The sequence below is a fragment of the Ruditapes philippinarum genome, unplaced genomic scaffold (genome assembly GCF_026571515.1).
Source record: "Ruditapes philippinarum isolate M1 unplaced genomic scaffold, ASM2657151v2 ctg9319_1_1_1_1, whole genome shotgun sequence".
Classification (NCBI taxonomy): domain Eukaryota; kingdom Metazoa; phylum Mollusca; class Bivalvia; order Venerida; family Veneridae; genus Ruditapes; species Ruditapes philippinarum.
Window position 1 is genome coordinate 74,593 of NW_026856118.1, and position 20,883 is coordinate 95,475.

Genomic DNA, 20,883 nt, shown 5'->3' on the forward strand with positions numbered 1-20,883 from the left:
AACTGCTGTATTGACAAAGAAAAATTCCAGGCAACTTGGTAAATAGAAGTCGTATAATATAAATGATTATGTCCGCTGATATTAAAGTAACTCACTTCTACTTTGCCACCATAATGCACTAGAGACTTTCCATGTTTTATATCAGAAACTAATTACACTGACTTGAATAATTTAGAACCTGGTCTTGGGGATGCTAAGATAATAAAGATGTAGGAGTTTTGTACATCACTGATGTCTAACCCGATCCGGTCATACTTCTCTAATTCTAGTTCAATAAAACAAATTATTACATGTTATTTTCAGAAAGAAAAATGTGTTTTTTAAGTGTATTTTCAACAGCTATTTCTTTCAAATCATGGAAATATAGATGCTCATTCATATCATTATAAAAATCATTATGAAGTCCTTTATAACTAAAATAAAACCTTCTATTATACTACAATGTCGTGTACAAAATGTAAACTGTCCAATCTTCATATGCCTTAATAGCTGTCCTCTTAGACAATAGAGATACAATAATGTCCATCGTCACTTTTGTAGAGTCATGGTGAACTGAATGTTCAGGCACGATCAATAATTTGTGGCAAGAAAAAATGTCTTAATTTATTTTCCTTTCCAGGCAGTGTCAGCCAAACAGACTTTAATGACTTCACTATTAACTGTCAATTCTGTCAGACATAAAATCAGTTAAAAACATTTTATTTATGGCAGATGTAGGATGTTATCTATGTTTGGAAACTATTTCATGGAAAGGTTTGTTATCATGAACATCACAAACAACTTCAGAATATACATGTAGAAATACTCCACAACAGAAAGGAAAATAAATATATTACAAATAAGAAAACAAGTGGCTTTCATAAATAATGTAAGATAATCATACCTTTAGAGTATCTTTATGGAGAGATTAAAAAAGGCTTTTTAAGCTTCCTACCCAATGCATATTTTCTATGTAATGTATTATGCATATGAAAAAGTTTTAAATAAAATATATTCTTACATCTAAGGTAGCTTAGTATAAGTATACATAACTTAAAGAAAATAAAAAGCATGCACTAAAATATGAATACTTCTTATTCTGCTATTTCGAAACTGATTTGATGGAAAATTGTATAAGTAGTCATTTCTTAGCATCTATTTTTGTGTAAAAGCTCTATTCGGAAACAAAGATAACCTCCCCGAGAGCAATGCAAAAGCTATCAGTGACAATTTCAGACTCAGTATTGTTAATAAGCTATTATTGTGAAAGTAACACAATTTATATTCCATTATATAAAGGCTTTCAAACAAATATATAGATGTTAAGAAATAAGCAGACATGAATTAGCACTAGTGTAATTTTACAGGGGGTATCAAATACATAAATTCACAGTCATTCTTCACAGTTAACCACCTTAATCTAGCACATCAGAACGATAATGCAACAATTTATAAACAAATATATAAAGCAGAAGTTGGGTATGATTTCACGCTTTAAACTTATAAAATAAAATATTGATATGTTCTAATTAACAAAACAGTCAAAATTAGCACTCAGAAAGTTAATATAATTATGGCAGTTGGCAATATACCAGCATGTTTGATGGCTTGAAATTAAAAGAGAGAAAGGCAAAACAATGATGTTTAAACATTTCACCTTTATGCACTTACACTGGTTATACGAACTTCCTGTAGGACACACTCCTTATAAGGTCATCATGAAGTCACAGAATAATCAAGTGATATCTTAACAACAATGTTTTGCTATACTCCTTTGTGAAAGTTCAACTCTATTAACCCTTTGGGGATTTATTCTCAATATCTATATATAACTTAATAACTTATTTACAATCAGATATTGTTAATGAATTGTACTTAATGGTTACCTACAATAATTGTCATTGAACATATAAATATATACATGTAATGTTTATGCAAACTATGTTTTCAAATTTATAGTATCTGGAAGAAAAATTACACTAAAATGATATGTGCTGTGTTTATAATAACATTTAAAATATAATTATGAAAAATGAGCAATAAAAAAACAAAACAAAAAAACAACCAAAAACAAAAAAAATGTAGTGATTTACAATCATATAGTAAACTGAAATAATAAGTTATAGCTTAAAGTCAAACTACAGCAGACTGTTCACTAAGTGTACATGGAGGGTACATATTTCCTTAACGAGTATATCTCAGACAAATAAATCAAAACAAGGTTGAAACATAAACTTAAAAAAGACAAAGTAGACATGATGTCCGTGCAGAGTTATCAAATAACGCAGATCTTGAAATATTGCCATACTTCAAGTAGAATATGAGTCATTACAATGTCCATGCTTGCAAAAACAATTTGTCAAACAAACGTGAACTATTTAATACCGAGAGACATTCTCAGTGTCAGTATAATGCAACCATACAGTTATAAATAATTTTCCAATCTTTCAAAATTTATATCTAAATTTTTATAAATTATTAGAAACACCTCACTGTATTAAACACAAAATCAGCGTATTGTTGACAAACCTTAAAGACAAAATTATAGACAACAAGAGCTTGGCTGAGGCTGGCAATATACACCCGATTGCAAATTTACAAGTGGACCAAAATGTGCAATATAAAAATAGTGGCAAATTCACTTGTTGTTAATGGCTCAGATTATGCCTTTTAAAATCAAACCAAAAAGTTTGTTTATTTTTGTTCTATGCAACACCTTATCATATTAGTAATACAGATAATTGAACATTATGACTTGATTTAATTTTGATTAAAAGAAAACAATTAAGGTTGCAAAAATCTGACTGAAACAAAAAGCAAGGTTGTAATGTGTTTTAATATTGACATGCCACATGTTAACATTTTCAGTTATTCTGTGGAAACCAATAACGCCACTAAGAATTGCTAAGAAAAGAAGGTGTAACTCTTCCATTCATTAAACTGTTACATACCAGTAAATTATGTTACGATATATCATATTACATGCCAAATATAAACACAATCATTGAAATCCTTCAAAAGTTATCAAATACCAATTGTCTATGAACAGACAGACAGAATGATACAGGGCCATTTCTATTGAGTTTTTCTTTTGTTAAGTAGAGGGCCATAGGTCTCTTCCTTTACTGTTACGGCATGAACTATATTGTTCTTAAATGTTTTATGGATTGACCCTATTTCTTACCAGACAGATGGACAGACATCCTTTTTTGCTACTAGCAGTGTGGGGAAAAATTTGGTCTCGCGAGATATCAATTTTCCAATACTGCTTATTTAAAATACATTGCCACAGAAAGCTACGACAACATAATCATCCTATTATATTTTTGTCTGCTTTTCATAATGAAGTTAACCTTTTCATTCAAGGCGTATAAGCAAACATAATAATTTTATAAATACTAGAAGGAATTTTGATAATATACTGATATATCAGCTTACACCCATAAATCTATATTACTGTCCTGTTCACAGTGATTTTCAGTAAATATATACATCTTCGATCTGCTTATGCTGTTGTAAGTCGTTATACAAAATTTAATCATACAAAGTGAGTATATTTGTAAATAAAATTGTGGAATGAATACAAATCTCTTAAGGATATTATGAGGCAAATTTTGAGTAATATGAATCAAAAACAATATCATCTGTACATATTACAGCTTCTGAAAAATGCCAATAGAAGTATATGAATGAATGATAGTCAAAAGAAAAAAAAAACAAGAAAAAAACCCACCAAGAACCTGTGTACAATTTTTTATAAAATTAACAATAATAGATTTTATGATATAATATCATACACACTTGCTTAAATGAAAAGTAGACAAAGTTTGAAAAAATTATAACTGATAAAAGTTACTGATCATCTAAAATTAACAAAACTTGTCACAATTTTGACACACTTCTACAGCAGAATTCATTTCCAATATCAGAAATTGACTATTTACGTTAACATAAAATACAAAATGTTTTTAATCTCTTAAGAACCAAGATTGGCAAGGCGAGCATGTGATAAAACCAACTACGATTATCTAATGTGCAATTTTAAACTCTGTAGAAGAGTAATCTATATAAATCAAACTGAAATAATATATCATACACTGTTTACAAAATGCGTTAATATATATTCACAAGCAAAGAGTCCCTTTGCATTCTCAATGTAAAACATGACTTTTACAGTCTTTATGGCATCAATTTTACAACTGTGTTACTAACACCCTTTTTCTAGATTTTATACATGTGCTAAACAACAGCAAGTTTCAAATGCTATGAGAGGCAGTAGTTAAAAGTTTGTCCCATACTTTATGTAAGGTTAATTTTCTGAACTAATATCTTTACATCACTGCTTCTATGTAACTAACAACCTGGTAATTGTTTGCATTTATGTCTATACATCAACATTTCACTAGTGTGTTTCTAACATTAAAGAAATTTTGTGTATACATTGTGTAGTTTGTTTTCCTTCTTTCCAAAAGGCTAAAAGGCTCAAACATTTTGTGATATATGTCAACTTTCACAATCCTATCATGAATATGTAACAAATCATTTAACCTTGTAACTATGGAAACGTAGTGAATCCAGAGAATATTGATGTAAAAGAACTCAAAATAATGTAAAGGTATACTTTACAAAATTCAAATCTCAAATAATTTTATTGCTCTCAAATATGCATTGATTTTATATATATTGGTTACTTTTCTTCATATTTTGATAACAGGAAATCTTGAACTAATGTTTTTTCTAATTTTCTATTTCATGTCGTAAACAAACTTAAAGCTTTAATTATGTTTTGTACTGTTAACCATAAGTAATTATAAAAAAAATTGGTCTTACTGTCTTAGAATGTAACAAGGCAGTATCAATTAAATTTAATCATCAGCAATAATAAATGTTCTCATGTTACACCATAAAGCCATTTTATTCACCAAAAAATTTGAGTTGTACCAACTATCCTTAATTAAATTTAGTTAAAATATACATAAATACATTATGACATTAATTGCCAGATATAAGCTGAGTAATTTGATAATAAATATGATTTTAATACTAAAAATATTATTTTGATTGAGCTGTATCCATAGTGGGCATTATACATTAAGGTGTGTATAAATAATGTATCAATAATAATTGAGTGCATTGATTAATCTAATTGAATTTTGTAAATCATAAAAACTATGATTGTCGTTTCCATTTTCAAACTTTTGTTCTGATATCAGAGCAAGCTTTTATCATTTTTCTCATGTGCAATCCATTTTTTCCCTAACAAATTATTCTCCTCTAAATGATTATATTATTTCTGATAATTATCAGTCTTAATTACTTTGTAAGATGTATTCAAGCAATAAAGCAAAATAGGATGTCATTTGTTTCTCTTTAGTAGCAAGTATCAATATTGGCTTAAACAATCTAATATATGTACTGATTTACAAACAGTCAACATGGTATTACGAATCTGTTTTAGCCCATGAACTGAGGGTCATTTAATCAAAATTTTGTCTAAATCTATTGCGGAACAATGTAAGAAATGTAACTGTAATCATTTAATGGTGCTTAATTATCAATAAACAAGTATTATTTGTTACAATTTTTCTTCTTATCATTCTCTCAAGTAACAATCTGTTTAACAAGCATGAATTCTTAGCAAAACATGTCATCTGCATCTATCTTTACATTATATAGACCTTAAAGCATATGGCATAATATATATTTATTTGTCTAAGGTTTTGTCCAAGCAGATAGTACAATCCTCACAGGCATGAGAGTTAGTAACTATAGTGACTGGTCAATTACTATACTAGAAAAAATACATTTTTGCTTATTTCATTTCATTCATGTAATCTTAAATCACTGTAGGCACTTACATATTCATTTACTTTTTTTAATATCTCACAAAACTCAAGTTTATAAATGTAGGAAAATATTTTCCACTTATAAAGTAATATCAAATGACTTGAAACATCTAATTTAACTTGAAACCTTTAAAATTGGAAGGCAGTTTTTATTCTATTTTAACATTTAATCAATGGCTTGTTTATAATTGTTTGTAACAGAATTTTTCTTTTACAGTAAGCAAGCCAGACCTTATTAAACATAACCGTAACTTGATGATTGTAAGAAGTTTATTCTCATCACAATATATGAATATTATTGACACCATAACATAATTGAGCTTTCCTTTGATAAAAACAGAAAACAACAAAATCAAGTTCTAATAATTTACAGAAGGGAATGTATTATTATGAAGAAACAACTGAACATGTATAACAAAACCTGTTTGTATATAATATAGTTTTCATTGTATTATAAAACTTGTTCTAATTTTTAGATTTATCGAGTTCTATGCCTTGTATATACTAATACTTAAAAAGTTCTACGTTGACTATTTTGCCATCCATATTACTGTCCTATGTTATAAACTTCCTAGTTCATCATTTTTACATGTTTACTTACTTCCAAGTTTATCATTATGTATTGCACAATATCTTTTGTTTACAGAATTCCTAGTTCATCATTATATATTATACATGTCCTATGTTCACAGACTTCCAAGTTCATCATTATGTATTATATATGCCTTATGTTTACAGACTTCCTAGTTCACCATTATGTATTATACATGTCTTATGTTTACAGACTTCCTAGTTTATCATTATGTATTATACATGCCTTATGTTTACAGACTTCCTAGTTTATCATTATGTATGATACATGTCTTATGTTTACAGACTTCCTAGTTCATCATTATGTATTATACATGCCTTATGTTTACAGACTTCCTAGTTCATCATTATGTATTATACATGTCTTATGTTTACAGACTTCCTAGTTCATCATTATGTATTATACATGTCTTATGTTTACAGACTTCCTAGTTCATCATTATGTATTATACATGTCTTATGTTTACAGACTTCCTAGTTCATCATTATGTATTATACATGTCCTATGTTTACAGACTTCCTAGTGTATTATACATGTCCTATGTTTACAGACTTCCTAGTTCATCATTATGTATTATACATGTCTTATGTTTACAGACTTCCTAGTTCATCATTATGTATTATACATGTCCTATGTTTACAGACTTCCTAGTTCATCATTATGTATTGCACAATATCCTTTGTTTACAGAATTCCTAGTTCATCATTATGTGTCATACATGTCCTATGTTTACAGACTTCCTAGTTCATCATTATGTATTATACATGTCCTATGTTTACAGACTTCCAAGTTCATCATTATGTATTATACATGCCTTATGTTTACAGACTTCCTAGTTCATCATTATGTATTGCACAATATCCTTTGTTTACAGAATTCCTAGTTCATCATTATGTATTATACATGTCTTATGTTACAGACTTCCTAGTTCATCATTATGTATTATACATGCCTTATGTTTACATACTTCCTAGTTCATCATTATGTATTGCACAATATCCTTTGTTTACAGACTTCCTAGTTCATCATTATGTATTATACATGTTCTATGTTTACAGACTTCCTAGTTCATCATTATGTATTATACATGTCCTATGTTTACAGACTTCCTAGTTCATCATTATGTATTATACATGTCCTATGTTTACAGACTTCCTAGTTCATCATTATGTATTGTACAAGGACCTTTGTTTAGACATTTCATTTCAATGTTTATCATTATATTATAAATATATCTAAAATTAAAATTACAGTTTAACAATTATTGCACAAATATTGAATGTACATAAAATCTGGTTATTATTTCTCTTTATTCAATATAATTATTATCTCTCCTTTACTATGATTACAGCATATATGCTATAATCAAAATATTATATGACCAACTGTCATACAAAAATTATTCTATAATGATCTCTTCAAATGAAATAATATAACTCAATTACAAAATCCCTGCCTTCTAGTTATGTTATAATACTTCCTTTCACAGCGGCATTCCACTATTTTCTTACTTTATTTATTCTTACAGAAATGCAGATTTATTACTTCCTTTTTAAAAGCCTTCACCTAAAAGCTAAGTAAACTTACTAGGACTAGTTTCAAAACATTAGACTGCAATCATTTTTAGTAAAGAAGGGATTACATTCTAGACAGGCATGGTCTTAAATCAATAGAATTGTACTCCTGTATGCTACATAGTAAATTAGCAGAACAAAGCTGGATAGACAAGCTAAATATATAGCCAGTTAACAGTGATAGAGCAACAATCATAATGAGCAAAATTCATCTCCCTCTTCTGATAAAAATACAAAACACAACAAATCACCGGTAGTTATAATAATCTATCTTAACAGGCAGAAATATGAGGTATTATGCTGGCGCTGAACATTTATATAACCTGTCACTGAAAACTGCAAATTTGAATTTACCACTTGCTTTTCATTGGATTTGGATACTATAAATTGACACTGTAACCATATAATGCCGATTAAGACGGAATGTATCTCCTAAATTTATGTATCAAATATTGTTGACACTTCATAATTTCACTAAAAATTGTAAAAAAACAAAAAACATAATTATAACAAATAAAATACATATTTATATTGTGAACTATAAACTAACTGGAAAAAAAATTAAAATTAAAAAATCAAAACAATAAAAATAAAATAAATAAAACTATTGTGTTTCTCAAGAGGGGTATAAATGAAACCTTTTTTTTTTTTAATACAAAAAATGTTGTTGTGGTAACTGTGTATCAAAGTGTACTCTTATTAAAAAAAAGTTTTTAATAATCTTTTGCATGAATAGCATGTCTGATACTTTCGTATTTTACAAAACAAATACACCAACCAAATCAAGACAAAATATTGAGTTTCCATGGCAAACAAAGCCCTAAAGCACTTTCTCTACAGCAAATGATTAAGAAAATGTATGGCTTATGACAAAAAAAATAATGCCAAATCCATGTTGACATCAATGCAATCCCCATACATTGTAAGAATGACATAAAATTATTTCACACCTTTCATTATTTACAACATTCAACATCGTCAACAAATTTTTCAGAACATGTAACATGATTTAATGACATGTAAGTCTAAACCACTTCTGACAAAGATCTATTCATTATTATGCATGGATACCAAACTTTTATCTGTGTAATGCAAATTTCAGTGACAGGTTTATAAAAATTTAAACAATGATAATGGAATCCTTACTGCGGAAGATCAAAAATCTCAACCAGGAGTGGCTCAATATCTTCCACTTGCATTTTGAGCAACATTTTTGTATGCACCTCATTCACGTTTCTTAAATCAGTTAACTTCATGATACACTTAGCAAACATATTTTTTTCCTCTGGAAATGTGATGCTGATGTACTTTTTCAACGTGTTCGCATATAATTCTTGGTATCTCTCTACCACACTGGTATTTTGGATACCAGGACGATCAGAAGAATGCAATGAAAGCATGATAAGGAGTTTAAGGATCATTAAATCTCCTTGTATAGTCAACATTAACGATTTAATGAACTTGACATAAGTGGAAAACATTGTCTTTGTTTCTGAGTTTTCTATTTTAAGAATCTCTGAACTGATACTTGAAGCTCCTTGAGGTTCCTCTTTTTCTTCTTTTACCTGCATGTTTGAAGGCATTTCCTGTGATTTACCAACTTTTCCACCATGAGCCATTTGAGAAAGCTGTTCAAATGATGCTCCATTCATAGCAGCCCTTCTCAGAGCATCCACATCAAATCCTGCAGCTTTTGCAGCATTCCTAAGATCATCAATACCACTGCCACTACTTTGTTCTTCTTTAACAGCCATTTTCTGCTTCATTTGATCAATACTTAAACCATATTTTTGTTTTAATGTTTCAGCATTTACACCTGGTGGTAAACCAGGGATTTTATTCATTGCAGCTGGTGATTGGAATGTGGCTTTCACCTCTGCTGATACTTTAGGCACTTCCTGTGCTTTTGTGTCTTGTTGAGATGATTGTCTTGCCATATTACGCAATGTATTTATATCAGCTCCTTTCATAGCAGCCTCTCTTAGTTTGTTAATATCAAGACCTGCTGGTAGAGAAGGGAAATCGCCAGAACTTGAACTCCCTACTGATCCAGGTGAGGATACATTAGACGCTGCAGATGAATTTATACAACTTGTAGTACTCAAATTCCATGTCTCAGTTTTAATATTAAAATTCACAGCAGACCTGAGCATCATGATTTCAACAACTGATCCTTTTAAAAGAGCAATTTGATCATCCTTGTCTATTGAACGAAAATTAGTAAGTTGCTTAGCAACTTTTATGATTCTACGAACAAATCCATCTGCAATGTTAAACACATCAGTTGAATTTTTTGGCAGATTCCGCAGTCGAGTCTGAGTATTTGCAAGGAATGATGACTGCTCATGAGCCTTATTCATTTCAAGAAAAGCCTCTTTCTCTTCATCATCCATTTTACTAACAATATCATCAATATTTTCCTGATCATGCCAAGGTTGCACATCTACACATTTGTCTTTTGATTCAACTTTTACTTTCTTCTTTTCCTCTTCAGATTTCCCTCCCTGCAAAATCTCAATATCAGACTCAGATAAACTTGGAAATTGTTCTTTCAGAGATTCTTTGCTCTGTGAGGCAAGCAATGTGCTAGCTGAGGAATGTACATCAGTGTCGGATACAGCGTATGTATCTTCTGATGGGAAGGTACCATGCCGTCGTAATTTGTTGATGAGTATTTTCTGTTTTCTGAGTTTTTTCTGGTTATCATCTGTAAATATACATCAAATGTATATACTGATATGAACAATATATGCATAATTTTATTGTTCATATGTGAAAACATTTCATTTTAAAAAAATAATCATTATCAAAATACCACAACTGAACAATGTGGTGTCTCTCAAAGTCTGTAAGGTTATGCTGATATGTCTGACTCTGTATTAGTAGTTTAGAGATTGTTATCTAAGGCAGTCCCTTGGTATTATAATGAGAAATAACATAACTAGAAATATGTTCATTGGACACAGATGCCCCAACATTTGACTGTTTTGTCAGTGTACTGACGTACAGCAAGCCAGTATGACAGAAAATTCTTCATGACTTTACCTACCCTTAAGTAGTTGAGGCCTAAAAACTACATCAAAATTTTTCCAGTGCTGACATCTTGATTTAAGCCAATAATAAGCTGCAGGAATTTCAAATCTCAACTTAACATCCTAATCTATGCTTGAAAGAAAATAAAACAAGAAAAAGCTCAGATGCACATGTGTAACACATGCTGACCAACGTTACTGTATTTAGTTTCATGTCTGTAGGTCAAATACATTTTGAGTAATGCAAGACACAAGCTGAAAATTGCAAATATTTTACTAAGTAAAGGACAATTACTCTTAAACTACTAAATGCATTGACAAGCGAAACCCCAGGTGCATAAATACACATGCTGACCAACATTCCTGTAATTGTGCATATATACATATAATTATAAGACCTTATGCAAATTTTGAAAGAAACACTTTTCTAAGTTCTTAGAAACAAAAGCATTACCATTACATATAGTAATACTTTTTACAGATTGGCCTTTTCATCAGTTTTAAATGTGTTCATATAAATCTTTAATATCTTATCCTAAGAAATGTTTTGCTCAAGTGTAAAGACAATCCATTCATAACTAATAATAGCCAATTATAGCAAAAATCAAGAAAGTGTCATTTACTCATTAAATGACCATATGAAGGTCAAGGACATTTGAGTCAAGGTCACGCTCAGTTTTGTCCATTTGAAGATCTTGTCAAGAGGGTTGTTGTGTCCACATATGAAGACAATCAAAATAATTGTCATAAGTTTCTGGATGGCAACCGGAAGGACAACCTGACTGTAGCAAAAGCTTATAATTTTTCTTTTAAAAAAAGTTGAGATAAAAATTGCTATTTCTTAGTATAATAAAGTTATAAAAAGTCATTACTTAAAATTAAACCCACACATGTAAAAGTAAATCATTTCCTGATTGAAATGTACAACATTCATGGCAATAACTAATTAAAATCTAGCACTCGTATTGACATTGCTTCTTTTCCTTAAAATACACATTTCTTTTAGTAACATTGGAGGATCATAATAAAGGCTTTAAAATATTTAAGGGTCTTATAAGTTAGTATCTGAAAGTAGGTAGCACTGGTTGTGAAATTATTTGTCAAACTGAAGGAAGGATGGACAAAGCTATTTTATTACCCTCTTTCATTGTAGAAAAACAATCACTGTGTTATAAGTCAATATCAATCGCTATAAAAATTAGGACAACTATAATTCTATATGTTCAGGACTAGCGGGCGTTCAAGTTATTTTTACCTAATATCATATCCTTCCTCATTCCCACAGTATAGCATTTTGCAAGACGACATTTTTTACAGAAGGACCGTGACTCCACATTTATGTCACACTTGCCTTCACACCTCCCCCGTATCGTCTGAAAATAAAGACAACATATGTAAGAACATCTGCGTACATGTGTAACGAAAATAAAGATTATATGCTTACATTTTTATTAAAAACTTGAAAACTCTTTCTTAAAAAATAGCTGATATTCACTTAATATACATAAAATTTTTGTACTAAAAGTACAAAAATAAGATAAATATGATCTAACAGCAAAGTGAAATAAATTTTTAAAGATTTAATTACTAACTTTTGGACTAAATGTGTTTCATAGATAATTCATACTAGTCCAAATATTTAGATGCAACCACTGATTTGAAGCTATTTTTTAAATGGGTTAAATCCGCTTTAACTTCGCATTTTCCGATAAATGTCAAACTGTAAAAAAGGAAATGCGATGTCTTTCCATGAATGACTAAATTCATACTTGATCACTTAGAATAAATTAACTTTTAATTAACCCATTACTTGCTGGGCATTTTGTGAAAAAATGGTTGTTTTTATTGAAAAGCTTCCTGTTTCAATGCTTCCACACTAGACACAAAAGTTGACTGGGCCATAGCCTTAATGTCAATCTGAAATTTCTTGTAACCATGGCAACGTGGATGCTATCATGGAGGATGAATTACACATGATCAAGTTAGCATTATTTCAGACAAAATTTTAAGGGCTAATGAGTACTTAAAACCTACATTCCCTAAGAGAGCTCAGGATATAGACTTAGCTATTTAAAAGAAGCTATAATACAGTAGAGATAGGGTTGCTATTTATTTCAAATTTTTTCTCATTGATCTTTTTTGGAATCAATATGTGTACAGCATTCAAAATCAATTTCTTACAAAATTCCCCTTTTATAAACACCTAATAGGGACTCCACTTTAGGTTTTTTGACATGATGGGATTGGAAATAATTTTGATAGTTATTTTCCATTTGGAGAAGGTCTAGACCAAAACCTGAGTGCAAAAATTTTGATCATTTGCTCATTCTATTTTACCAGAACTACTTTTTTTCCGGTATGACCCAAAGTTTAAAAGCCACTTTAGAAATCGAGGTAAAAATATCATAAACATAGAATTATTATTTTAATTCTGAGTATATTTCTACATATATTGCTCAAATCTTTCTGTTTTAAGTTCCCCAGCGTATCTATTTAAGCACTTAATTTAGTCTAGTGATTTATGGGATTTATTAGTTCAAACAATGAATACATTATTGCTCTGTATATCATAACTGACAATGCAGTATCTAAGTTATATAACATATAATTACAGAAAAAATAAATATGTTAAAGTTAAATTTGCAATTCTCATAATTATAAAAGTCAAGCCTTATTTGGTCCAATGTCTTTACAAAGCAGCTGGCTATAATTGAAGCTTGTGTTTCTTGTGACTAAAATTCCTTAGAAATTCTGGCCTTTCCTGTTTTCCTGACAATTCAATTTTCAGTGAATGTTCTTGTCTATTATGGATATAATTATCATGAACTTGTTATTCTTCTTTGAGAATGTCATCTTCAGTATAATGACATACAAGGATTAAAATAGGATAGAAAATATCAAACCTATTAGTTAACAGAAATCATCAAGTACATTTTTTCTCTTTAAGGCCAGCATAATTTTATTAGATTTTTTTGGGATTTTTAACAGCATTTTTTGACAACACAAGATGAGAAAAAATTCCATATTAGGACTTTTATTTTCATCCCGCCTTCATGGACAAGTGTCTTAATTGTGATTTGATTCAATAGCAAATTAATAATAAATAAAGACATTGAAGTTTACAGTTTACTGTTTAGGTTAATGTTGCAATTTTTAGTTAGCATAGAATTTCATGATACTGACTTGCTTCTCAGCATTCTGTTCAAAAATGATGAGCATATTTTGTATGTGGAGAAAAGTCTTTTATGTTTACTTATATATTAGAGCTCTATATTCATACCTTATTTCAGTTACAGGCTATTAAATTTGTAAGCAATACATTTCTTATCTTCAGGCGGTCAATCTTCAATGGACATATTTTCCTGAAGTATTTTACATATTGATATTTTACATATTGAGAAAATCAATAGAAATGTATCATTTTTATATTCTGTAAAATATGTCTTGCTAATAATAAAAGTTGATAATAGAGTTCTTAGTGATTTAGTTTTAACATTTATATGATGATATTTTATTCCAGCACAATATATTATCTGCTATATTTAGACATGTCATATTAGAACTAACCTGAACAACATCCTTATATAAATGTTTCATGGTTTATAAATTATCACATATCATACTTAATATTACCATCATAATTATCTATTCTGTTTCAGACCTTCCAATTTTATCTCCCATTTCACTTTCAAGTATGTATGGCTTTAATATTTCTTATTGGTCCTCTTATTTGACAAATATTGATCAATCTGTTCAGACTCAGAAGTAATTTAAATTGACGTAGAAATGAAATATTTTAATAAAACCCCTCGTAAAACATTTAATAAAAATATTGTTGGCCTAATATATATCATTGCTAATATATATATAGACTAAGTACTTACTTAAAAGCTTTCTACATTAAAGGCCTTGATAAATATTTCAGTAATCAATATCAACTTGTAATGCATCAATTAGGCTCAACATATTGATAAATGGTAGTATTAATGGCAATATTGGCTAGAAACTGATGAATTTTAAAGGTTTGTTTCCTTAGTTGACAAAATTTATTATGATCTTTGCACCAGTTTTTAAAGGCAGTAGACTTCCATATATATTAATCCATAGTCAAGACCAGTGTTGGCCTCGTGTTAAAATTATGAGGGATTTTTAATCTGTTAAAGCTGAAAGTTCGAATCCTCTACAAGCCATTCTTTTCTTTTTAAATTTCTTTCACTTATCATTTCTATGACAGTATGAATAGATACATCACTTGCTTAATTTCTGGTGTCTACTTTATAGTATCTATTAAACTTTGATAAACATGATCTTTTCCATAAATTCTAATATGCAACATAGTCAGGGCTTAAGGTTACAGGGGGGGACATGGGCAAAGAAGTTGCCTTCGGATCAGCAACTTCCCCTAAAACATTTAGCTTCAAAGCCATTCTGACGTCACCCGATATTTTAGTGATGTGTCATGCCTTTTAACGCTGCTATTGCTGTTAACAATTTGTTTACTTCTAAATTACAACCAATTACCGTTAATCTGCTAAGTTAAGAATGCATGTTAACATCAACAATGTCTAATACATGCTGCAAGGCAAAAGTTCACTATGTAAATCTTTCTCATTATGTATTCATGCGATTGACGAATCAGAACACGTTGTATCTATGGCAGTTTGCATTTACCAATCGGGGACACACTAACATACTGTGGCTATTTGTTGATAATTACACAAAATGGCGACAGATTCAATAAATTTTAGCCAATTGCATGATTAAAGACACCTGCATATACAGAATTGTTGATAATTGATGCGATGTTTTGGCGAGTATTTTTAAAAACATAATGCCCAGCATCTTAAATGTGTGAATATGTTCGAAAACTTGATTGTTAAAGACTTTCAGAGCACTTAAATCTATAGAAATAAGATGAAGATTTGTATCTAATATTTAATTAAACACCACGTTCAGTTCACGCGGTGTCTAGTAGATATGCATTCGTTCAGTCAGCAAACAAAATTACACAGTTTTCAGATAAGAATACCTTTTCTAATGATTAACATGTCCCTGAGCATCATGGAATGAAATAAATGTTAGACAAAAGTGATACTAATCCATGTTTAAATATAATATTCTTTTTATTTTAATCTTTTTTATTTTTAACCAATAAAATAACATGCCAATGAGACAATTTATATTCTAAAGCAGGAAATTACCGAGTGGAATGATAATCCGCGGCTTAGTAATATTATCAAGATCAACAGAAAGGGCCGAAAAGTTGAGGCTTGGAAGGAAATTAGGGTAAAATCAGCTTATTATAATGCTTTTATTTACCGAGTGATGCCTCCTTATATTAAGGAGTCATTGTATCAAAAATATATAGTACAATGTTTTACAACAAACATGGTTAAGTGTAAACTTGCATTTTAAAAATAACAAGTTAAATGTTGACGCTGCACATCAAAGACGCCGCAAAATGATGTGAACAGTCAAACAGCATTGAAAATCATACTCTATATCAGTTGAATATCCAAAGCACATATTAATTTTTTCTCCATGTTCTTGGTATGTGCTCGTTGTTTAATAATGAAGTTGCATATTTTTGTGAAATAGTTGAACCTAATGCATAAATTCAATAAGTACTGCCAGATCAGAAATTCTTAAATGTTTGTCTGTTGCGACAAAGACTGAAACGTCTGGTCCATCAAAATAAATTGGATAAAAAATAAAAGTGAAATGATTGGTATAAAAGACAATGTGCTGAGAATATACCTGTTGTATTATATGTCTATTTGTTAATACATGTATGTACACAGAGCATGTACTTGTAATATATCACACAGACACTTGTTGCTAGTTCTATCATTTAATGTCCCAGTACAAAGACAGTCCAAAGAGCAATAAAAACTAGAACAGTGACCAAAGGACACGGATGCCCCAACTGCCAACATATATATGTTGTTTAGTGAAAAAATCAACAAAGGGCCATGATTCTGTTAAATTTGGTTGCAGCAAAATTTCCTTCCTCTACTACCATCTACACATTAAGGTTATTAATCCCTGAAAGTTTAAGCAAAATCTGCCATCCTGTTTAAGAGGAGTAATGCATTCACAAAATTTCTATATGGTACTAGTATATAGTGCAAAAGTCAACAGGGCCAAATTTCAGTTAAATTTGGTTGCAGCAAAAATTCCTTCCTTTACTACCATCTACACATTAAAGTTGTTTATCCCTGAAAGTTAAAGCAAAATCTGCCATCCGGTTTCAGAGGACTTGCGTTCACAAAATTTCTATATGGTTTATAGTGAAAAAATCAACAAAGGACCATAATTCTGTTAAATTTGGTTGTAGCAAAAATTCCTTCCTTTACTACCATCTACACATTAAGTTTATTCATCCCTGGAATTTTAAGCAAAATCTGCCATCCAGTTTAAGAGGAGTTGCTTTCACAAGATTTTGCGATGTACGGACAGATGGACTCTGTGTGGGCATAAAAAGACCAATATTAAAGTTTTCAGCAGATGGCAATGCAAAGGCAATGGACACAGACAACATGTTTGTAGCAATGGCTTGATTTTTTTTTTAAATGTCTAGCTTAATATGACTAGAATTATGTTCTCCTCAAGTTCTGAGGAAAATAAATTTCCAGAAACATTTAAATTAATTGTAACTGAAAAAATAAGTGAAGCCATATAAGATCTGTCCAATTTAAAAGTTATAGTTTGCAAACATATTTTAGCTGCTTTTATTACAGATGTTTAACAAATTCCTCCTACAGTAAACACCTAGCCCTATTTAATTAACCTGCCCTGTTTGAACTGTTTGAATATTGAACAGCATACTCAAAGTTTTAGGGAATTCAATATCACAATTCAAATTTCTGCCACCATTTACAGTACTTTGAGCTTCAGGTCAGACTACAATGAAGTACAGGCTGGCCTGGCTAAAAGAGATCTAGCAATTGATATGGATTTAAACTTATACAGCAGTTTTATTATTAGTCACTAACCTTGTGAGCATTTCTCCTGAAGAATGCTTTACATGATTCACATGATACAGCATTGAAGTTATAGCCAAGGGCTTTATCCCCACACACAAGGCATGTTTTGTCCTTTTTCTGATTACATAACATCGGTCCAACAGCTGAGTCTGGACTCAGACGTTTGTCTTCCTGAAAATGAGAATGTTGATAAAAATAAGTCATTCAAATTCAATGGATACATATATATGGTACAAATAGTCATTTAAATCTAGAAAAGTGTACATATGACAATTATGCCACCCCTTTGTAAACAATAGGCTTCTCGAGGATTCTTGCTTCTCATATTATTGATAGGACAAAATATTGAACACATATCATTAAGGTTTTTAACTATATGACCTCAAAATCATTTAAGGTTATCTATCAGTCATGACCAACCTGTAGAAACCAAATCATCTTCAAAATGTAACCCAATGTGTGCTCTAGTAAATGGTCAAACAAATTTTTGTGGACATTGCCATTATGACATTTGACTTATGACCTTACAATCATTGGAGGTCTAAATAATCTACCAGTCAGGACTAACCTTTACATCAATAGTTAAGTGTGAAAGCCAAATTATTCCTTGCAGATATTGGTAGATTTCAAGTTTAAAAGTAACCTGAACTTCATCCTAGCAATAAGTGGTTTAAGTTTGTTAAAGTTATTGACTTGTTGTAGGTTGGAATCTTTCAAGAGCCTTTGGACTCTTATCATTGAAGGACTTTAGCAATCCAGGTAACTAACAGAATATTGGTGGTTCTATATCAGGTGCCCACTAATGCCTAAAATATAATACAGTTACTAAGAGGAATGCCTGAGGTAAGTTCCTCCACTAGACTAGTAAAGCTAGTCACTAAATAACTTCTGAAGTGTTGATGTGACAAACAAAAACAACCAAAAAATGATATGCTAGAATTGTTCATACTTTAGTGAAGTCTTCAAAATATTCAACTACTCACAGACCTTTCAAAGTAACCTATTTCCCTTTCTTAAATGAGCCGCTTCAAGACAAAACCAATACAATGGGTTTGCAACCAGCATGGATCCAGACCAGCCTGCGCATCCGTACAGTCTGATCAGGATCTATGCTATTCGCTATCAGTTTCTCTACTTGTAATAGGGTTTGTAATGGAACAGCATGGATCCTGATCAGACTGCACTGATGCCCAGGCTTGTCTGGATCCGTGTTGGTTGCAAACACACTATGTTGGATTAGTCATGACGTGGCTCAAATGGCCTTTTCTGGTTCATTTGTAAGTATCTTCTTACTGAATATCAAACAGTGTAGATCACACAGCAAATCTGAATCTGCACTGGTCCCATATTATGTCATATAATGCATTGGTGTGATCTATTTTATCGTAAAATCCTTATTATACACCCCCCAGGGGCTAAACATTTTCCAAAAAGGGAGGCTATTATTACAATACAGTTTTTCCTAAATCCAAAAATCACTGTAAATACATTTAGTGTTAGCAAGTGTTGGTAATAACATTAAAAAGTGTTAAGGTTTTTAAGTTCATATTACACATGTATATGTTTACTATAAAATACTATAGATTCTGAATGATTTGAATAAAATTATGGCTTTAGTTATGAGTACAGCACTGATAAGGTGATTGTTTTGATTGTTTTCGTTATCAAAAGGCCTGGGGGCCTTTATTAGGGGAGGGGCTTTTATTAGGAATTTTACGGTATATCTGACAGACTGTATTGAGAAAAAAAGATTTTATTTTCACTGCAAATATTTTGAATTGTGTAAGGTTTAAAGGGATATTCAGGCAAAATAATGACAAAAATATTAAAATGATCTTATGTTCTCAAATCACGCTAAAATGACTTTTCTTAAAGTTTTAGCATGAACTTCTGTATATATTGTATATATTTTAGGTTTAAAGCGTAAATTTATCTATTTATGTTGAACAGAATTTAGACGCAAATAAAATCACCAAATAGTTTTAATACAAGTCAGGTGACTTGAACAAACCCTTGAAGTTACAATAACAGATATTGTGGATATTGTATGATTGAAACAAGTCTAAGTCATACATTTGACATGTTCTTTAACGTTTCCAGAGTTCACTTTGACCACTATTGTGAAATGTTAGCGCTCTAACCTGACCCACGCGGGTCAAGTTAGGAAACCATCATTTTATTCTTTATATGGAGAAACGTTTTGCTCCCTTGACTGTCTAATATATTCATTTTGAGGGCATTTACAGAATATTTAATGAAAAATTCAAAACTAAGAAATGAAAATTTTGCCTGTGTCTCCCTTTAACTTCTTTGTAATTCATTAAAAAGCTTTCAGTTGAATCTTTTAAGAATAATAATTATTGCTGGGAACCTTAAAAAGATCAGATTTATCTTCATTGAATATCATCAAATGACTGAGTTCCACTACTAAAATACTTTTTTCTAATTCTTAGTTAATATAGGAATTGGTATAATGGTTTCTGGAAATTTATTGAGAAACACATTTAATGTACTTATATTTGTTTCAATTTTCTAACATGAAACAGAAAACACAATTATAACTCCGCTATTTTTCCCCAGGCAATCTATCGGTTATGGTAATTTCTTGAATAAGTCAGTGACTTTACAAACATTGTTTTTTACATCAGAAAGAAGTCATTGTCACTGAGGTTTAAAAGCATATAAAAACATCAAAGCACAGAAGGCGATGAATTTGTTTGGGTCTCAGAATGTCAGAAAGGTGAAGGTTGTGAGATTATACAACAATTTGTTTTTGTATAGTGTCACAAATGCTTTTCAGCGTTTTTAATTGCAGAAGATAGGCTATAAGACTAATTGCAACACTGATATTCAATCCAATGTTTATTTGACTTA

The 20,883-nt window shown here is 30.4% G+C and overlaps 1 protein-coding gene across 2 annotated transcripts in view; it reads right to left on the minus strand.

The window, feature by feature from the left end:
• Positions 1–3,490: 3,490 nt before the first annotated feature.
• The window catches only part of LOC132745430 (nuclear receptor subfamily 1 group I member 2-like), a 51,979-nt gene continuing 34,586 nt past the window's right edge, over positions 3,491–20,883 (minus strand). Inside the window, exons 2-4 of one of the 2 annotated variants that reach the window (XM_060734345.1) lie at positions 18,019–18,180; positions 12,279–12,396; positions 3,491–10,698 (exon numbers count right to left, since the gene is read on the minus strand). In XM_060734345.1, coding sequence (XP_060590328.1) covers positions 9,134–10,698; positions 12,279–12,396; positions 18,019–18,180 — 1,845 coding nt within the window. In that variant the 3' untranslated portion in view covers positions 3,491–9,133. Of the gene's footprint in view, positions 10,699–12,278; positions 12,397–18,018; positions 18,214–20,883 lie in introns of those variants that run through there. The other variant, XM_060734343.1, reaches the window with a different exon arrangement.